We start from the raw sequence: 19,651 nt of genomic DNA, 5'->3' as shown, positions 1-19,651 counted from the left end.
GCATCGCATCAAACTAATCAGTTTCTTGTCCACTGATCATTTTATTGTCTTGTACAAAAACCACTTAAGTAGTTGCCACAGCAGCTGCCTGGGTTCTCTGCACCGAGACTCTGGTGTGGGTCTTGGCCAGATGATCAGTGAACTCCTGCAAAAAAAAGTTTAATTTTTGTAAACCACTGTCACAGCATAAATACTGCATCCCTTTCCACGTGTATGTGTTGGGCAGGGGGGGATGTTCAGATACAGCTTGTTTTTCAAGTGCTGAGTAAACCTCAGAGTGAAATCCTGCTGCCTGGGGATTTCAGGTGGGTGAACAAGTCAGGGAAGAGGGACTGAGCAGCACTACAGGGCTGGTAACTGCAGTTAGCAGCAGGATGCCCCCAGGTACAGCTGCACGAGGCTGGTTCACAGAACTGCTGAGGCTGGAAGGGAGCTGGAGAGGCTCTGGGAATTATCTAGGAATTATCTACTCCAACCCCCAAACAAGCAGGGTCAAGAGCAAGCTGCCCAGGACCACATCAAGTTCTGACATCTCCAATGGACTCTAACCTGGGCCACGCATCCCAGGGCCCAGCCCGCAGAAGTTCTGTGCTCTTACCTGGTAAGGGGACTTGGTGAACACAGTCTCTTTCCAGAGGTCAGGAGTCAGGTAACTGTAGGTCTTGGAGATGGCATCAAAGGTGGCTTTGGCTATTGACACAAGGCAAATGTTGCACATCAGGGTTACAGCCAACAGCTCTCCTGCACCCACCCACGCAGCTTCAGGAGTGTGGGACTTCAGAACGAACAGGGAGACCATAACAGGGCCCCTCTGTTACACGTTCCAAATTCAGGTTTCTTTCTCTCTCCATTTACGACAATTACACTACTTCAGACAAGTGCAACCGCGCAGATTGGGAGATTTTTATTCCATCAATGCATACAGGATTTTATAATTAACTTTGTAGAACTCCACCAGCAGCTACAGAGTAAACGCATAGCCTGCACTGCAGGAAGTACCAGCAGAAGGCTGCATCCCTCCTTGAATGCTAGAAGCTTTTGATTTAACACATTTAAAAAATGCTGTAGAAATTATTTTCCTGTCAGCAACAGAAAATTGTCCTTACAGACACATCTAACCCATGAAGCAGCAGCCCAGCACTTACCGAAGTTGCCCAGTGTGGCGGTACAGCCCCTGGCAGAAGTATAACAGTCATCGATACCAGCCATCATCAGCAGCTTCTTGGGGACAGGGGCAGACACGATTCCTGTGCCACGGGGGGCTGGGATCAGCCGCACCAGGACAGATCCACACCGACCAGTAACCTGCACAAACACACCCGGTCACAACCCCCAACACACAGCACCAAGCACTGAGACAACACGCGAGCGGTTCTTACCTTGCAAGGCACAGTGTGGGGCTTGCCGATCTTGTTCCCCCAGTAGCCTCGTCGTACTGGTACGATGGATAATTTAGCCAGAATGATGGCCCCACGAATTGCAGTGGCAACTTCTTTGGAGCATTTCACGCCCAGACCAACGTGGCCGTTGTAGTCTCCAATAGCAACAAAAGCCTACGGTTGAAGAAAGGTTTTCAGTGGTGGCTGTGCAGGAACATTCAGACCACAATCCATCAGGGTCTGATCAAAGCTAACTCCAGGTGCTCAGCAGTTAAGTCACAGCTCATCCAAATACACACATTTTAAAACAGTTCCTAAAATTTAAAGCTCATATAGTTTAAGCCTATTTTTCCCCTTAAAACTTGTCTTCTATATAAGAAACAAAAGACAGGATTTAGACTCCTGCTACAGCCACAGTCATCAAAATCCCAGCAGCTTTGAAGGAGCATTCCCTGTCCACAAGAGAAGCTTCATCTACCACAAACCCCAACATCACAGCAGCTGTGCAACTGGATTGTGTGCTAGGGCTGTTGCAGTGTAACATTTAAAGGCATTAATATCATTTTAAAATTAAAAACTACAACCTTAAAAATAGCTATCATAATATTACACACTAGAGAAAAACATCAAAGAATCTAGACTCACATTAATAGGGCACACAGAAAGCAACAAGCAAAATTAAGTTTTTGATAAACAAAAAAAAATACAACAGAAAAAGTTACCTTAAACCTCGTACGCTGACCAGCACGAGTCTGTTTCTGGACAGGCATGATCTTCAAAACCTCATCTTTCAGAGAAGACCCCAGGAAGAAATCAATGATCTCTGACTCCTGCAAGATTCAGTCATTTAATCCATAGCATAAAGCCACACTTTCCAACTAGCCCTAAATGCAACCAGCATGGCTCCCACAAACCAGTGTTGACTATATAAACACAAAAGTTTAGCTAATAAATATGTAAGTATGTTAAGTTATGCAGATATTAGCTTATTCTACCTTGCCAAGCAGTTCTGTAATATAACTGAAATTTTGTTTTTCCATCACTGAGCAGAACTCTTGGAATCATTTGACCAGAGTGCTACCATTTCAACACAAGGAGAAAGACAACACAAATTTCACTACTCTTCACACTAAATAAACAGAGTGGACAACTTCTATTGATCCGGAATTTAAATGAGAACATACTTCCTATGAGCTTTATAAACAAACACAGCACCTGAACTGAACTACAGAGCTCAGATTAGCATTCTACTGCTTACTACCATCCACAAAGCCTTACCTTGATGGGAAGCGAGAAGAGATAGATCTCCTCAAGAGATTTGATCTTCATATCCTTGACCAGGCGACCAAGTTTGGTGACAGGAATCCACTACAGAAGCAAACACCAACAATGGCTCAGCAGCCGCCCCAGGAGCCAACACCCCGTGCCCCATCCCTCAGGAGAACACCAGGGGTCCCTCCCCACCGGCTCGGGGCCTGCCCGCGGACTCCAGCCCTGCCGCTGCCCCCCCCTCACCCCAGGCCAGCCCCCGCCGCCCCCTTTCCCTCCTTACTTCCTTATCCTCCGCCTTGCCTCCGCGGGCTCCACGGCCTCTGCCTCGGCCTCTCCCTCGGCCACGCCCGCGGCCCCGCAGCCCGGTCCCGAAGCCTCCGCGGAACCCCCCTCGGGCGGCTCCCGGCCCTCCCGCAGCACCGGCGTCGTCCGCCATTTGCTACAACACAGAGAGAGGCGCCTCAGCCCCGGCACCACCGCCGCCCCACTGGAAATAGCGGCGCGGCGGAGCGACGGGGCCCGGCCGGCATCCGAGCAGCCGGGCGCGGCTGCCCCCGAGGCGGCGGCGGCCCCGATGGCGGCGGATGGAGCGGAGGCCGCCCCTGCCGCCATCCCGCCCCGCCGCCATGATGGGAGCCTTACGTGAGCTCAGAGTAGAAGGCCGCGGCGCCGCGCCGCCCGCTATTTATACCCAGCCAGGTCTCGCGAGAGTTCCGCCCGTCCCGCCCCGCCAACCCCGCGCGCTGAATGCGGGACGCGCCGCCGGAGGGCGGGGCTGCTGCGCGGACACTTATACAGGGCGCGGGGCGAGCGGGCGGGCGTGCGCATGCGCAGGCGCCTGGTATAAAAGGCGCGCACGTTGAGGGAGGCGCTCATTGTGAGGGGAGAGGTGAGGCGATGTGGGTGATCGCCTGTGTGGAGCGGGTGGTGGCGTTTTGGCTTTTTGTAGGTTTTAAGTGCGGGCTGAGGTTGCTGTGTTCGCGTTCCTGCCCGTACTGGTGCTGGGTGGACGTGGTGGGGTTCTCGGTGAGGGGCTGGGAGGGTGTGCCTGGGTCTGGGGGTTGCCTGGCACGGTCTGAAAGTCACCTCCGGTCTCCTGTGGCCCTGGTGAGATAACTGTGCCGACAGCACGAGGAGCATTAAGCTTATTGCCCACGGCGATGATGTGTGGGGAGTAAAACCCATGTTCCTACAAGCAGCTTTACCACAGCTGCTGGGGGCTGGTTGTGCCTGCAGGGGTGGTGACAGCCCTCGGCACGCTGTGTTTCAAGGGGGACTGAGCTGTACCTGCTGCACGGTGCCCTCGGCTCCCTTGTGAGGGAGAGCTGCCAGCAGTAGCACAGTAGCACCCTTATCTCTAACTTCTGTAGAATTTGTAAATCTTATCGATGTTTCTCTTCTAGATAAGCCTTAGAAGACATAATGGTGTTGTGGGGAGTTTAATGCATACATCCACCTGGAATGCTTCGGAGTTACCGAGGAGTCCTCAAGGGAAAGCATCATGCATCGGTAGAGGTGCTTCAAGAGGCTGTGATGAGGGAGCTAAGCAGCATTCCAGTCCAGGCGTTCCTGGAGGTGTACAAAAACTGGAAAACTTGTTGGCAGCAGTGTGCAGATGCAGAAGGGTGCTGCTTTGAAAAATCATAATCGTTTGTTCTGTTCTCATGGATAAATTTTTTTTAAAGAAGTCCTACTTTCAGAACAGACCACGTAAATACCATGTATATACGTACCCTTAGAGTTCTGTATTTTCAATAAAGATTTAAGTGCTTGAATTCACAGCCCAGTCTCCTTATTTGTAATTTGCGGTGCCCAAATGGCCCAGCTGGCACCCGGGGGGGGGGTGGGACGCTGAGCACGCTGCGGGGCCGCTCTGCCCGTACTCACCATGGCGTTCCTGGCTTCCTGTGCCCTCATACGTCATCACCCCGCGCCGGAAGTGACGCCACGCGGCGTGCGGCACAAAGAAGGCCGGCAGCATGGCGGCGGCCGGACCCCTGCGCTTCAAGAGCAAGTGAGCGGCGGGCGGGCGGCCGCGGGGCCTGGCGCTGAGGGCCCGGCCTCACATCCCTTATCTCTGTCCCTTATCTCTGTCCCCTTTCCCTTCCAGCTACGCCGTGTCCAGGAGGATGGAGCCCTTCTACACCGGCGGCCGCGTGCAGGTAAGGCCGCCCCCCCCCCCTCCCGCTGGGGCCTTGCTGCCTCCCCCTTCCCCCCGCGGCAGCCCCGCTCCTGCTCCCCGCTCTCCGCTCTCGCCCCCAGGTCAGCCGTGACGGCACCGCCATGTTCTGCCCCTGCGGCACCCGCCTCAACGTGATGGACGTGGGCACGGGGGAGCGGCTGCACAGCCTCGAGCAGGTGAGGCCGTGGCGGGGCCCTGGGGCGCTGCTCCGAAGGGATGGGGAGGGGGCTGGGAGCGTGGTGGGGTTGTGTGGGGTCTGTCCGGGCAGCTGGGGGCTGCTGGGTGTGATCCCTTCGGTGGCAGCTGCAGGGAAGGGAGAGTACTCGAACGCCGCACTGACAGCTTAACTGTGACAATTTCTTCCTTGTCTAAAGGATGATCAAGAGGATATCACGGCATTTGCGCTTAGCCCTGACGATGAGGTATGTCTCGGACTCTTTGCTTTGTGTTAAACTCTCTTGGGCTTTCTGACAAACCTGGTGAAGACTGAAGGCTGTTCTTGGGTGTACACTGTACTTCCAGAGATCTGTATGCAGCCTCACCTCTTCTGAGCTCAAGTTAGACAGGGCAACCATTGCTGTCTTGTTTTTTTTGGACTAAGAACAAATCCTGGGATAACAGGAATGTATTTTAGTCTATTCAGCTTATTTGTAAGGACTGCAATAATCGATGTTTTATTTAAATCCAGAGTGTTTTCTGGTTTCTTTCATGCATCCATGTGCACCCTTAAGCACTGCAGGTCAGATTCTCTGGTAGAGAATTACTGTTGGTTTTGGTTTTGGTATGTCAGCCTAGAAGATTTCATGCACATATGCTAAACATCCAATGTTTATTCTATTCCCTATGGCATTGGAGGTAGTCTTGTGAACTAATTTTGAGAAGCGGAGCTTCAAGAATGACACAACTAATATTTTTGTGTGTGTGTGAGCACAGAAGGAAATAGAAGTCTAATTGTTGATTTTGCTTTCTTTTGCCTTGCTTGTGTGTAGATTCTTGTAACAGGAAGCAGAGCCCTGCTGCTGAAGCAGTGGAATTGGCGAGAGAGCAAGTGTGTGCGCACGTGGAAAGCAGTGCACGTAGCACCTGTTGCTAGCATGGCCTTTGATTCTACTTCAACATTGTTAGCCTCAGGTAAGATCCTGCCTCACTCTCCCACAACAGGAATGGTACTGAATGGTGCTTCTGTTTCTGAATAAGCTGCACCAGCTTGATGCAGTCTGAGGTAGTGATCTCCTGAATCCAGACGAGACCCAAAAGTAGTTATGCATATATAGAAGTGAGGCAATGATGGACTAATAATAATTTTTTCAGTGTTCTAAAATGCACACAGTAAAGTGCACATAAATATCTGGGATCTGTGATTCAGTTTGGCATAGTTATCCCAGGGTACGCCTGGGACTCTGGAGATGGAGGAGGGCAGGCATGAACTGTAACCTATTAACTGTACTTCAAGATTCTTGTCTGGGAGTAGTCAGGCTTTTCCCAGCTCTCTGGAATTGTAAGGTGCTCCTTGAAGTTGCCTTGGTGTGGGTGGCTGTTACTGAGTTCGTTTTTCTTTTGCTGCCTTTGGAACCCGTGACATTTTACAGTTGCTGGTATTTAAGATCTCTTGTGTCTCTGTCCTTCATTTTTATGTACCCCTCTCCTAGGTGGATGCGACAGCACCATTAAGATCTGGGATATGATCAAACAGTACTGCACACACAACCTGAAAGGATCATCAGGAGTTGTACAGTGAGTACATGTTAGTGTGCTGCTTGGATGCTGAGACTGGTGTGAAATGTCTTGAGTCAATGAAATGTAAAAAACCTGTTTGGATTCAGGTTCTGTTTCCTCACTTTTGAAATATTTTGTGAAGGAACAGGACTATAATTGACTTTAGCCCAGGGAGGAAATGATTTGATAGGAAGCCTTGGGATTTAAATGAAATATATGTGCTGATGTACTTCAAGAACATATAAGATTGGCAAAGACCAGTTCTAAATTTTCCTGGTGGGTGGAAGAGGAATGAAGTTTTGCAAAGAAAGCCATAGTGCAAGTTCAGCTCAGTTAATCTGTCAAATTCTTGCTGTAGAGTATAAGTTTATTGAAATACTGGGCTAATGCTGAGGGCGTGCCAGACCCTGTATTCCCATCTCATTCGGGTGCATTTCCTTCTCCAGCCTTGTTGAGTTCCACCCCGATATCTCCCGTCTGCAACTCTTCTCCTCCTCAATGGACTACAAAATCCGGATCTGGGACCTGAATACCAGCAAATGCATCGTGGCCTTGGATGGCCACTTCAGTGCTGTGACCTCCCTGGCGTTTGCTGCAGATGGGAACACGCTCATTAGGTACAGGTCTACAGAGCCTTAGCTTTTCTCTCCTGTTTACCCTGCTCCCAACAGACTGGGTGCTTGCGTGAGGTCTGGGAAGTAGTGAAGGCTGGCGCCTTCTTTTGTTACGGGCCTCTTCAGAGAGGTGTTGAACTCCTGCAGTTCTAAATCTGAAGTCAGAGCCTGAGTTGAATGGTTTTAGCATTGAAGCTGCTCTTTTAACTTGCAGTTCTGGCCGTGATAAAATCTGCATGGTGTGGAACCTGGAAACCAGAGAAAGTAAAAGAACTGTCCCTATCTATGAGGTAAAGTTGATTTTTTTTTTATTCATTTGAGGTCCTTTATTGTTTGTAGTCATGGTTTCAGTTCTTTTCATAGGCAGTGGAGTGTGGTGTGTGTGCTTGTTAGCACTGACAGACTGTTACTCAGCTGCCTGCTAAAATGGGACACCAGTCCCCTCTGCTCAGCTGATGTTTGGTCAATCCTTGCAGAGCGTGGAAGCTGCTGTCCTTTTACCTGAAAAAGGAGACTTCTCTCAGCTGGGCGTGAAGAAACAAGGGCTGCACTTTCTCACGGCTGGCAGTAAAGGTGAGTGTTCTGTGTGTTGCTGCTGGATTTAGAGGCTGAGGAAGGACTGTGGCTGTTATTCCTGGGATGTGTGTTATAATTTGTGTGGCAGAAGTCTTGGCATGAACTTAAGGATGCAGAGTGTTCTCCTGAGTTCATTTGATAGTCATGGATGAGCAGAACTGATTGGGCCTGCTGTGGAGTTTTGACTGTGCATGTTTTCAAACTACAAAAAAAAGTTTGAAGAAGAAAAGCCTTGTAGTCCCTACATGCCACTTCAATTGGTCTAAAGTAGTGGCTCTGACGGATAATTTGTGTTTGTGTTAGGTGTCCTGAAAATCTGGGAAGTTGCCACAGCTGCTTGTGTATATACCCAGCCTGTGCCCTTTGAGCCTGTGGAGTCGAAGGAGGAGGCCAGCGAGCACAGCCTGACCCAATGCATGCTTGTGCCTGAGAGAAACGAGATTGTCACAGTGTCTGTGGAGCACAACATTGTTTTATATGATGCTCAGACTCTTCAGCTCAGGAAGCAGGTAACAACCTTCAGCATGCCCTTTCTTCTTCCTTCATTTGTATTTTAGGATCACCTCAGCTTCTGGTGGTAGCTTAGTCCAGGAGTTTCTCTTCCCCTTCCTGTTCTTGAACTGTACCTTGGCTACAAGCCAGAAAGCCAGTTTCACTCAGGTTGTTTGGAGAGAGGTTGCACAGAAATGCAGACAAAAGAAAAGCAGAATAGACCTAGCCAGAAATCCTGTCTGTGTTCCAAATTATATCTAACAAGATTTTTCGCGTGCAGCACTAAGTGAAAGGTAACAGGAATGCAGCTTCGCTGGGCATGGTACCATTTGGTACGTCTCTAACCAGTTGGCTTCTCCTTGTTAAACTGTTCCTGTTCTGCTGTCCTCAGCTTGCAGGTTACAACGATGAGGTTCTGGATGTGAAGTTCCTTGGGCCTGGTGATTCTCACATCGTTGTGGCTACCAACAGCCCTCAGCTGAAAGTGTTTGAACTGGCAACATCACACTGCCAGATCCTCTATGGTCACACAGGTGCGTGGTCAGCTCTGATGTGGGTGGGTGGAAGATGTGAAGGGATTTCTTAATCCAGCTTCGGTCACAACTCTTATGTGGAGTGGAGTTTTGTCTGGGGCAGCATCACAATATTTTGAGTTGTGTGGAAGAAATATATTTATGCAGTCCTGATTTTCCAAATGCTAGTTTTCTTTTTCCAGGTTTGTCAGTTCAGTCCCTCTCACTAGCAGTGAGATCAATTAAAAATGGAGTTAAATATTTAGGTATGGGAGTGCTAGCTCTGAGTGTCATTTTGTGGCTGCAAGTGACGGACCCGCACCAATGCTGTAAGCAGGCAGTCACTAATAACGTGTGGATGTGTCCCTAAAACCTGTCCCCAACTCAGTAAGCATTGGACTCCATACTAATTCATGCATTTCTGTTGTCTGATTTCAGTATTCCTTTGCATCCAGCTGTTTTTTCTTCCTCTGTTTAGAAACGGTTCTTGCTTTGGATGTCTTCAGAAAAGGCCTGATGTTTGTAAGCTGCTCTAAGGTGCGTAAACCTTGTTCTTCATTGCTAGTGATCTTCATAGTGGTCCAGAAAGGGCTTTAGTTAAGGTGCACTTCCTGACTGCTACATCCCCAAAATGCGAGGTTCTTCCACAATTCGTTTTTAACATTGCTCCGCTGCTCTGATGAACGCATGTTCAAGTTTAAAAACCAGTGAATAGCCAGGCTTATTTATGCAGTAAATGTGTGGAAAACTGATCACTGATGTCCTCTCCCTTTACAGGACAAAAGCATTCGACTGTGGCGGATGAACAAAGGCGGACGGGTGGTCTGTGTGGCCCAAGGACTGGGTCACGCACATGGGGTAGGCGCTGTCTCTTGCTCAAGGTAATAAAAACTGGACAAGGATTTGCCTTTGCAAACATGAGTCATGGCTACTGTGCTAATCCTCAGAGTGGATGTTTTGGTGAATGCCTGCCTCTGAGCGATGTTTGTTGTGTTTGATTCCAGCTTGTCATGGTGCTCTGAGACTGAAGGAAGAATTTTTTTTGAACATGTTACTCTATCCATAGGTTGTGAAGCTGGCATTTCTTTGTCAGTCTATTTATTTGCTTTAAAGAGCAGCACCTGCATAAGTTGCCAAATAAAGCTCAACTGATTTAGAGAGAAGGGTTGGGGAATGAAGGGAAATGTGTCTTTGGAAGTTGTTTGCTTAAGTAATGTATCTGTTTTATCAGCTGTTCTCCTTTCTTCATTCTGCCTAACAGTCTGGAAACTCAACTTGCTTGTTCAAAAGATGCAATATACCTTAGTGTATAAATGAAGAGAGCTAGCAGTGCTCTTGGCTAATGCCTGAGTTGCCGGGGGCTATCCCAGTGACTTGAGTAAAATGAAACAGTTTGGAAGCCATTAAAGCACTCTGTTTAGCATGACAGCAGAGTGACTGAATGTGGGTAGATTCCAAGAGGGGAGAAGGCCCTTTTCTGGTGCAGGGGAAGCCACTGTTTTGCTTTCTCACAGTTGATCCTTTTTTTTCCCTTTCAGAATGAAAGAAAGCTTCGTGGTGACCAGCAGCCAGGACTGCACGATAAAGGTCTGGAATATCCCCGAATCTCTCATTTCCAAAGCAAAAGCAGCCTTGATCTCCAGTCCAGAAACACTTCATGCACAAGTGACGGAGAGGGGTCATGACAAGGTAAAGCTCCACCTCACGTGAGAGCATATTTTTAGTACTTAAATCCTCTCCTGTTTTGTACCTGACGTTTATGGCTGTCTCACAGCAAAAGAAAAGGCTTAAACTGTATTTGTGTGACTTTTCTAGGACATAAACAGTGTGGCAGTTTCTCCCAATGACAAGCTCATTGCCACAGGCTCACAGGATCGGCTGGCCAAGCTGTGGTCTTGTTCTGATTGCTCTTTGCTGGGTGTCTTCACTGGACATAAGCGTGGAATCTGGTGTGTACAGTTCTCCCCCGTGGATCAGATCCTGGCCACCTCTTCGGCAGATGGGACCCTGAAGCTCTGGGGTCTTCAGGACTTCAGCTGCTTAAAGGTAATGTGGAATTGATTAAAGCTGCCTCCAAAAAGTAGGTGTTAGTGCAGGTGAAATTTAGCAACATAACCGTGTAGAAGGAACAGCTATCAAGGTCTAGCTTTATTCTCTAGGATATCGGATGTATAAGTTGCATGCAAAGCTCCAGGGCAAAAGGTGATCTTTTCTAGCTATCCAGTGATCAGTGTGGTTCATTGTAGGGGAAAAACATTCAGGTAGTTGAAAGAAAGTTGGCTTTGCCTGACACAGCTGTGGCCATGAATGGAAAAAAAAATCAAGTTTAAATTTCAGGCCTAATCTTCATACAAGAACTATTTTTTTTCTGGCCCAATACTGCCACTAAAACTGTGAGAAGGCAGTTGCTAATTCTGTCCCACATTCTGCCACTTACTGTGTATTAACTTTTTGGAAGATGGCTAAATCATTTGGTCTCTGTGTTCATACCATTTGCAATTGACCTTGGGCAACGAGTCCAAGCAAGCAGCTTGGTTGAAGAAATGCTATTTCTGCTAGTATTTCCTATTGGCCCTTCAATCTGCACTAAGAGGAAGTCCTAAGGGTAGAGGCTGCTTTCTGGAATTTACCTACCTGGGCTTTGGGAGTAAATATTACCTTGAAAGAAGATTCTTTGAAGACTTGGCAACAGCTCTAACACTTACAAGCTTCCTTTCTGTTTTCCAGACCTTTGAAGGTCATGACGCCTCTGTTCTGAAAGTCATTTTTGTAAGCAGAGGAACACAGCTGCTCAGCAGGTAAGTGCTTACACCAGAACCTTAGAGAAAGATCCTGAAACTTGTCAGAAAACAAATCTCTTAGCTGGTAGCAGCAAACATAGATGTTGATGGATTAGTGACATATGCCACAGGGCAGAGCTACGGGTGAATTTCTCCTTACTGCCTTTGAGGCTAGACCAGCCAGAGCTAAACAGTTACTGGTACCTGCAAAGGGTTTCTTCTCCAGCTAGTAGCAGGAAAGAATGCGGTTTCTCTTGAATCACCCTTTCTTACAGAAAGGCTGAAAGAGACTGGGAATACCACTAGTGAGTATGAGGAAATGTAGGTAATAGGGCTTTCCATGATGGAGCCACCTGAGAGGGTGCTAGTAGTACTGGCAGCAGAATGGATTTCTTAAGCTCTCTCAAGATTTTTGGTTAATTCTGCTGCTCCTGCTTGATAGGCATTGGAATGGGATGAGTTTATCCAATATTTCAGGTGGGGCAGAGCAAGAATGGATCTATCCCGTGATTCTCTGGGCTAAGTTTGTTGTTTTTCTCTTCCAAAAGTGGTTCTGATGGTCTCTTAAAACTCTGGACAATTAAAACAAATGAGTGTGTGAAAACATTAGATGGTCATGAAGATAAAATCTGGGGTCTTCACTCTAACAAGCAAGACGACATGGTTGTGACAGCATCCAGTGACTCCTCCATCACGCTGTGGAAGGTACAGTGCAGAATCTCTGTTTCCCTCTCTGGGTTAGTGATCAGAACACAGTTGCAGAGATAAGGATCCCGGTGATTTGTTTCTCGCTGTTACAACATCACACACTCTCCTTATTTTCTTCAACTTGAGATAGCATCAGTAAGGCATATCTTATGTTTGTTTGGTGTGTTTTGGGTTGTTTTTTTGACCACACTGAATTTTCATAGCTGATTTTATAAAAGGAATAGGAGATGGGCTTGAAGTGGCCTGCCTAGCCCTAGTGTTCTGAGTGGGGCTTGGAGGGCAATTGTGAGTTGCTAGATTTAATACGTAATTTATTTGACCTGGAGATCTTGCTGCAGAAACTGATCTTCTGTTTACTTGTTGGCTGCATAAAAAGTCATCTGTATTAAAGCAAGATTTGACAGTCATGTTTTGGTTTGTTATAGGATGTCACTGAAATTGAACAGGAAGAAGCACAAGCTAAACAGGAGGAACAGATTATGAAGTAAGTTGATCCTGGGCAGTAGAGGGCTGTGAAAGGCAAGTTCTGTCCAGTGAAACTGCGCATCTAGAGCCATGCAGGTCTAGCTACTCTGAAGTATATGTCAGTTAGCTATTTAGATGCTGTGAAGGCATGGTAGTCTTCCACTTTGTGGTTTATCTTTAGTTAAAGCAAATCCTTGCTGTAACATTATCAGCTTGACAATGGATTAGTTTCATGTTTATATACTACTAAGATAAGTCACATCAAACTGCTGAAACCTACTTTCATTTCCTGATGCTTCAGCCAGCACCGGATAGTTCAGGGAGCCCTTGAATGTGCCAAGGAAATTATCTGCACAATGAGGGCATTGAGGCATTCACCGCCAAGCGGTATTCACTTGGCATTAAACCTCTGCACACCATTATTGCCAAATCCATTATTTATTTTTTTTTTATTTATCCATATGTTTTACTCTCTTGCTCTGTTTTCCAGAGAACAAGAGCTTTCTAACCTGCTTCATGAGAAAAGATACCTCAAAGCATTAGGGTTGGCAATCTCTCTGGATCGTCCACACACAGTGTTAACAGTTGTTAAAGGTGAGTTCATGTTACACTCTGACAGTGTTTTTTCTGCCCTCTCTGCTTTCCAGAGCATCTCTTCCAGGTAGACACAGACCATAGTCTGAAGTTTTTATATAGTAAAATAAAGTTAATAAAGTAAAATTGTCTGAAAGCCTCTATTTTACCCTTTTATCACTCCCATTTTCCTAAGTGAAATCACAGCTGATGACAAATACTCTCCCTGCTCTTAGCCCATGGGTGCACTTTGGAAGGGATGAGATCATGTTGAAACTTACGGGTTTGGAACTGCCAAAAGGGATGTTATTTTCAACAGAATCCTCAGTGTAGGAGGAAGACATGGATATCTCTCTTGAAATGATTTTCTTCCTCTCCTTAATTCGTTTATTTCTTTTGCAGCCATCCTCAAGGAAAGTGATGGGAGAAAGCACTTGGAAGAGAACATTGCTCGGCTGAGGAAGGATCAGAAAGGTTTGTTGTGACATAGTTTAGTGTTAAAACCTTTCAGATTTGGGGCTTGTTTTCTTAACTGAAATTAAAGCGAGAAGAGTTTCCTTAGACCCAGTCTTTACAGTCTTTAACCAGTGAGCTCCCACCACCCTTGAGCAGGAGTGCTGCCCTGGGCCAAGTCCTTTTTTGTACTACTTATGCTCACCAGCAGCTGCTCTGAGCTCGTTTGAAGTCATCAGTTTCTGGCTTTCAGGGCCACTTGGCCTCTTTCTGCATGACCTGAGCCCATCCTGCAGCTGGGAGACAAATGCACTGAGCCAGTGGCTGTGCCAGGACTTCCCCCCCCTCCAGTCTGATTTCCTTCAGTTACCGCTGCCCAGAAGGGGGCCACCTTCTTGTTTAAGATGTGTCTGTGATGAGAAACTGTTCTGTGTATTGTTGGAAACCATTCTATGTATAGTTGTTCTGCCCTTTCTAGGTTTGTTAGTGGTGCTGTGTGGGAGCTGAGTTTCTCTGAGACAAGAGATACTCTCTAACTCAGCATCTGCTGCACAGCCTGTGTGTATAAATGTCCTCCTTCCCTAGAGGCAGTGTTAGCATTCTTGGTGACGTGGAACACGAACTCTCGAAACTGCCATGAGGCTCAAGCTGTCATCGAAACCCTCCTGAAGCATGAAGCACCAGACAGCCTTCTGCAGTACTCGGGCATTAAATCTGCTGTGGAATCCCTGCTGCCTTACACTGGTGAGTGGTGGTGTGGGGATATTTGGGCAGTGGGTGGATTAGTCTGAGTTAGAGCTGTTGGGAGATGCCTGTGGTGGTGATGTGCTCAGTATTTCATTGTACAGTCTCAGCTGCCCTCTGCTCCTTTGAGATTTGAGCTCTGTCAGGTTTGTGCTCTTGATCCCGGTGTTACGTGAATGTTGGTGCTTCCTGGCCTTGTGTTACCAGCCTGGATAAAAAGCTTTTCACAACTTGTGTGTCTGTGAGGTCTCTTGTGTTGTGAATGCTCCTTCTCTGCCTAGGTTAAAATAGATTTTGTAACCATTTCTGGTGAACTTTCCCTCTTGTGATATCAACCACTGGTTTTCTTTCTTTGCAGAGCGCCACTTTCAGAGGCTGAGCCGATTACTGCAAGCCTCCATGTTCATTGACTTCATGTGGCAAAACATGAGGCTGGCTGATACAACACAGCAGGAAGATATGACTTTGTGACCGTTCTCCCACCAGCTGCTGTTTCCTGAGGGGACAGTCTGAACTGCTTTCCCACCAGATATGGCAACTGGAATATTCCTTTATTTTATAATAAACTTTATAATTTTTTTTAAAACAAGTCCACTATTCAGTCTCTTTGGAGCTTAATGAGAGTAAGGGTCCATTCCTCTAGGCAAGCCATGTTTTCTCTTTGTATTTTCACACCCTGAATTTTGAGGCCTGGACACTAAGATTGCTTAGTTTAGAGGAAAGACAATCTGGCTATGAACAAGCTGCTTGTCTGTACAAGTTAAAGGCTACAAAGTTGGGAGATACAACATGGCCAGTAGTATCATATCCCAGAGTCCTATTAGGTTGTGTATGTAGATCAGTGTTGGCTAAGCACTGAATATTCTCTCTGCTTGGGCAAAATGTAGCCTGGGCCAAGTCCTGTATCTCATCTCTGCCTGCTCTTACATGTGAAAAGCTGCCTGGCAGCTGAGTGCAACTTTAATTACCCAATAAGAAAGTCTTTAAAGTACAAAAAACACATAGCCTTCATAGATTTTTATCTGCATTTTATTTCAGAGAAAGAAATATATGAAATTTAGAACTATAAAACTATGAACAACATAAATCCTTACATGTTGGTTAAATTGCTTGTATCAAAAAAAAAAAGCACCATACATGAGAGACTAACTAAAAGGTAGCAATCTAGACAAAAGTTCTAGGTTCTCTAACTCAGTTCTCTCAGTTCAGAGGCTCTAGCTAATTCACAGATACATGACAGCCAGTTCCCCACTACCCAAATTCACTTAACTATGAAGTAAAAAATACGGTTTAAAAAAAAATTAACGGATTCAGGTAAATGACATTTACATGGCTGAATCACCCCGTCCCTACCCAATATAAATAACTAGCTATGGATTTCATGGGTTTCCACTCCATTCCTCTGCAGCACAGTGCTGCATAACCACGTTGTGGGGAATAAGAAAATGGTGACATTCTCAAAAACTGTGCTGCAAGATAAATACATGCCCGAGGGAGAATTACCTCAATCCAAGTTATACAGGAGCTGCTGGGACCCCAGTGCTGTGGCACTCCCAGTAAGTGGCACACCCTAATTAAACTGCTCGATTCTGGCCCTCCTGTGCTGCAGCATGAGCCAGCGGTAACCTAGCGAAGCAGTGGCTGCAAGCCTGCTCCATCGGGACCTAGCAGTGTCCTTGAAATGCAGTGGTCCCCAGCAGTGATTCTCCCTGTGGCTCCTGCAGGACTTGGCAAGGGTCTGCTGGGGGCCTGGGCCCTTCTAGTGCACGTTGGAGCGCGGGGACAAGGCCTGGGGGGCGGACTGCCTCAGGGCTCGCCTTGTGACCGTGCTGCACCTCTGGAGGATCTCATGAGCTGAGGGGCGTGCGGGCACCTTGGGGACACCACCAGCTGTGTCCGAGTCAGAGAGGGAGCAACTGAGATCGGCGGCAGATGACTCCACAAAGCCAGAATCGTTCCTGTCCTTGTGGGTGAGGTGTGGAGATTTTCTGCTGTGCGTGGCCAACGCTTTCCCCAGGCGGGGGCTCCTGACCTGCTCCACCTCGGGCAGAGACCGTGACAAGTCGGGCTTCCAGCTCAGCCTGCTGCCTGAGCTGAGCGAGGAGCTGTCTGAATCCAGGTCCGGCGTGGATCTTGATCTGCTTCTCAAAGAGCCCACATCCTCGTCACTCCGGTCCTGGGCAGCACGGTCCTGCACCCCGCCGCCTCCCCTCGCCTTGCCCTGGGGTTGGGGGGCCGGCGGGGAGGCGCTGAGGTTGGGCGTGGAGACATTGAGGCCGCAGTTCATGATGGTCTGCAGCCTGTGGTGAGGGTTCTTGTAGGGCTGGAGGCACATGGAGGGCATGTAGCCGGTCTGCCCATTGTATCTGAGGGGAGAGGGGGAAAGAAGCACTGAGCTGAGGGGCTCTTCTCCCAGCTTGTACCAAGGGCAGGGGGCAGCGCCGCACGTAGGGTGTGAGGAAGGACCACGGGGTGGTTATTTCAGTGAGGTTACATGCAGCCAGGGGAGAGTTATCGGGCGAGAAGCACCTGCAGCAGGCACCTGGCTGCCTTGGGAGCACTAAAGCAGAGCCACGGTGAGGCCTCCTTACCGGATCAGCCACCAGCCGTTGTCGGACTTCCTGACCACCTCCACCACCACGCCGCTGTGCAGAGAGAGCTCGTCCGCCTTCTGCGACTCGTAGGCCCGCACAACAAAATACAGGCTGCCTGGAGAGAGAGGGGGAAGGACGTTCTTGACTTCTGGAGAGAAAACTGTGGCAAGCACAGAATGATGGGCCCAAACTTCAGCCATCTGCTGAGTGCAAGCACAGCCCCAGGCCTGGGGAGACATTTCAGAGCCCATTTTTTGAAGGAGGAATGCGGTGTGGTCCTGAGCCCACAGCTGCTGCTTGGGTCCTGGGGGCACAAGCACTTACCCTCCTCGTTTGAGCTCAATGCATCCTGGATGTCCTCGTGGACATCGATCTCCTCCAGGTATGAGGCCGGGAACCAGGCTATCTGCTTGTCTGCGTTTTCCACTAGCCACCAACCTGCAGCAAACAGCAAAAGAGAGTTTGTAACCTACAAGAGGCAGAGAGGTGATCATAAAATCCCAATGTAGGGGCAGCCAGAGCTGTAAGACAGGAGAGAAGTTCTGCAGAGCAGCTTAGTGCTGACACTGGCAGAGCTCCACCTAGACCCATGTTTGCCCCATGCAACTGTGTTGGGGTCCACAAAGTAAAACGTGCCAAGATTTCTGCTTGGGCTGCAAATAAGGCACCAAGTCTCAGCTCAGACTTTTGCCTCCCTTAATTAGAAAAGGCCAGACCACTTGTTCTTTCCTCCTGTCTAAATCCAGGTAATTACCCACAGGCACAAACATCACCCACACACCCGATGCTACAGATGCATTCGCCAAGCCACAAATCAATCTGGAAATCTCACAGCATCCACCCCCAAAACTGAAGAATCCTTATCAAACGTACCAGTCATGTCCTTGAGTAACACTTCAACTATTTCCTTCTGAGTGACTTTGAAAGCCTGGTTCTTTGTGTCTTTGGTTTCAAAGGTTTCGATGCATCTGTAGCTCTGAGATGCCTGCGGGTGGGTGATAGAGAGCTGCTGCTGCGCCTGCTTTTTCTTTTCCCCTCCAATTTCTGAAGGCATGATCACAACACTGAAAAGCAAAGTTTAATATCCGTTTACTGAAAACTCCTGTGAAAGGCTGACTCTAGTGTTAATTTCAGTAAAATCATGTCTATTTATGAGGCTAAGGAAAGCTTAGGCATCAAAGCCAACATATGCATTGAAGCTTTCAGTAGAACATCCCTGTTCTGCTACCCAAAAACCTAACTTATGTTTCTCTTCAATCCATATTCTATAACACTTCTGTTTCTTGAAGAGATGCACAAACAAACAAACAAAAAATATGATTTCATACCTGTCTTCAGGAAAGCACGGATCTAGGTCTTGGGTTTGTGCCCTGAAAAACTGAATGAGATCTTCACTCTGGGAGATTTTAGCATCCGTTTTCAGCAGTTCCTGGGAGTATGTTTCCAGCAATTTCAGTCTCTCCAGGAACTTGTTCATCTTCCTCTGCTTCACATTTACATCTTTAAATAAAAAAAGCAAAAGTTGATGCAAGACAATAGCAGATCTGGATGCCTCCAAAGCAGCACCTTGTGCCTGAGCACAGTGGGCCCCCACCTACCACCCTCCCCTGCAGGGGCCCAGGCTGCAAGTAGCTGAGACAGCAGCTGCTTCTGCCTTGCTGCTCTTTTAAATAGCTCCCGACAGAATTTTTGCATATCTAAAATTTGTCTTTGTTCAGATGTTGCAAGGAACCCTGAGCCTATACTTAAACTGCAATATTCATTTACCAAGTGTGCTTGTTTACAAGAAATAAATGTTTCTAGGTTATTTTAAGTCAGAGATGGACCTGAGCACATAACCCAGCTGAACCATACCCCCAGCAGGAGCTGTCTGTTGATCTGTCCCAGAAGGATGTTGGACTCAGTGACTAAAGCCTACATCATCAGTTACAGCTGTTCCCAGCAGCTCTGTCATGTTTGTCACACAATCTTTGAAAAAAAATAAAAGATTTTTCCTCCTTACCTTTAAACTTGGGTATAGTCCTGTCAGATCTCCTGAGTGATCCACTCTCAGTGGGGAATTTTCTCTTCAGCTCTTTCTAAAAGTGAAACAAAGGAGTGAATAACGGCGCTCACAAGGCTGAGCTCCTCCCTCCCCAGGATGGAGATGTTACTTTCAGGGAGCTGTTCACTTACATGGAGCCTCTTAAATTCTTCAAATGTCCGGTAGATGAGAATGTTGTTTTGGTCTGACCAGGACACAAACATCATGTACTTCTGAAAAAAATAAAAGGGAAAAGAAATGCATTTTTTATCACAGTGTTCAATATTGGATGCTTTCAAGCAATGAGCATTTGCTAGGACCTGTGGTTTAGTTCTGGTTTCAGGATGCAAGACTGTCACCTAAAAAATGAAATTAAGGACTAGACCTACAAAAATATTTCCTTAATTTTAGGGTCCCAGACGAGTAATTGTTGTTAAAACCAGAAAGAAGGTCTGAAGTTATGAAGAGGAAGAAAGCAAGTCCATGATACCATTTTCTTATGAGATGGACCACCAAAAACATGTCTGAGACCCCTGCCCTAGAACAGCGCTTTAATTTCAATGCTGCA

The 19,651-nt window shown here is 47.5% G+C and overlaps 3 protein-coding genes and 1 non-coding gene across 4 annotated transcripts; 2 read left to right on the top strand and 2 right to left on the bottom strand.

The window, feature by feature from the left end:
• Nucleotides 1–17: 17 nt before the first annotated feature.
• On the bottom strand, nt 18–3,107 carry RPS2 (ribosomal protein S2). The gene is made up of 7 exons (XM_032197947.1): nt 2,932–3,107; nt 2,658–2,747; nt 2,102–2,209; nt 1,380–1,553; nt 1,146–1,305; nt 599–690; nt 18–145 (listed from the first exon to the last, which is right to left on the bottom strand). The coding sequence occupies exons 1-7, from the start codon at nt 3,085–3,087 to the stop codon at nt 65–67; spliced, it is 861 nt and encodes a 286-aa protein (XP_032053838.1). The 5' UTR covers nt 3,088–3,107; the 3' UTR covers nt 18–64.
• A 614-nt stretch (nt 3,108–3,721) lies between these two features.
• LOC116495526 lies at nt 3,722–3,848 on the top strand. Its single transcript, XR_004253951.1, has one exon. It is a non-coding gene; the product is annotated as a small nucleolar RNA ACA64 (small nucleolar RNA).
• Nucleotides 3,849–4,610: 762 nt separating this feature from the next.
• TBL3 (transducin beta like 3) lies at nt 4,611–15,055 on the top strand. Its single transcript, XM_032197954.1, has 22 exons — nt 4,611–4,665; nt 4,762–4,813; nt 4,914–5,009; nt 5,208–5,255; nt 5,823–5,964; nt 6,483–6,567; nt 6,996–7,166; nt 7,378–7,453; nt 7,640–7,736; nt 8,043–8,248; nt 8,623–8,764; nt 9,222–9,280; nt 9,521–9,624; nt 10,282–10,432; nt 10,559–10,789; nt 11,471–11,541; nt 12,072–12,228; nt 12,657–12,715; nt 13,187–13,290; nt 13,672–13,743; nt 14,308–14,466; nt 14,825–15,055. The coding sequence occupies exons 1-22, from the start codon at nt 4,631–4,633 to the stop codon at nt 14,935–14,937; spliced, it is 2,430 nt and encodes an 809-aa protein (XP_032053845.1). The 5' UTR covers nt 4,611–4,630; the 3' UTR covers nt 14,938–15,055.
• Nucleotides 15,056–16,225: 1,170 nt separating this feature from the next.
• On the bottom strand, nt 16,226–19,310 carry NOXO1 (NADPH oxidase organizer 1). The gene is made up of 7 exons (XM_032197740.1): nt 19,236–19,310; nt 19,063–19,138; nt 18,389–18,560; nt 17,934–18,124; nt 17,385–17,498; nt 17,058–17,175; nt 16,226–16,832 (listed from the first exon to the last, which is right to left on the bottom strand). Exons 1-7 carry the CDS (start codon nt 19,308–19,310, stop codon nt 16,226–16,228), a joined length of 1,353 nt encoding a protein of 450 aa, XP_032053631.1.
• Nucleotides 19,311–19,651: the final 341 nt, after the last annotated feature.

Source organism: Aythya fuligula, chromosome 15 (assembly GCF_009819795.1).
Source record: "Aythya fuligula isolate bAytFul2 chromosome 15, bAytFul2.pri, whole genome shotgun sequence".
NCBI lineage: Eukaryota > Metazoa > Chordata > Aves > Anseriformes > Anatidae > Aythya > Aythya fuligula.
The sequence above is the reverse complement of the archived record's forward strand: the minus strand, read 5'-3'. Positions and strand labels throughout refer to the sequence as shown.

Coding starts and splice junctions, on each gene's coding strand:
- TBL3 (XM_032197954.1), top strand. CDS start 4,631: ATGGCGGCGGCCGGACCCCTGCGCTTCAAGAGCAA. Junction 5,010..5,207: donor GGCTGCACAGCCTCGAGCAG/GTGAGGCCGTGG, acceptor CCTTGTCTAAAG/GATGATCAAGAGGATATCAC. Junction 7,454..7,639: donor GAACTGTCCCTATCTATGAG/GTAAAGTTGATT, acceptor CAATCCTTGCAG/AGCGTGGAAGCTGCTGTCCT.
- NOXO1 (XM_032197740.1), bottom strand. CDS start 19,310: ATGATGTTTGTGTCCTGGTCAGACCAAAACAACATTCTCATCTACCGG. Junction 18,125..18,388: donor CCGTGCTTTCCTGAAGACAG/GTATGAAATCAT, acceptor TTTGCTTTTCAG/TGTTGTGATCATGCCTTCAG. Junction 16,833..17,057: donor AACGGCTGGTGGCTGATCCG/GTAAGGAGGCCT, acceptor CTCTCCCCTCAG/ATACAATGGGCAGACCGGCT.
- RPS2 (XM_032197947.1), bottom strand. CDS start 3,087: ATGGCGGACGACGCCGGTGCTGCGGGAGGGCCGGGAGCCGCCCGAGGG. Junction 2,210..2,657: donor TCTTCTCGCTTCCCATCAAG/GTAAGGCTTTGT, acceptor TGAATCTTGCAG/GAGTCAGAGATCATTGATTT. Junction 1,554..2,101: donor GTCAGCGTACGAGGTTTAAG/GTAACTTTTTCT, acceptor CTTCAACCGTAG/GCTTTTGTTGCTATTGGAGA.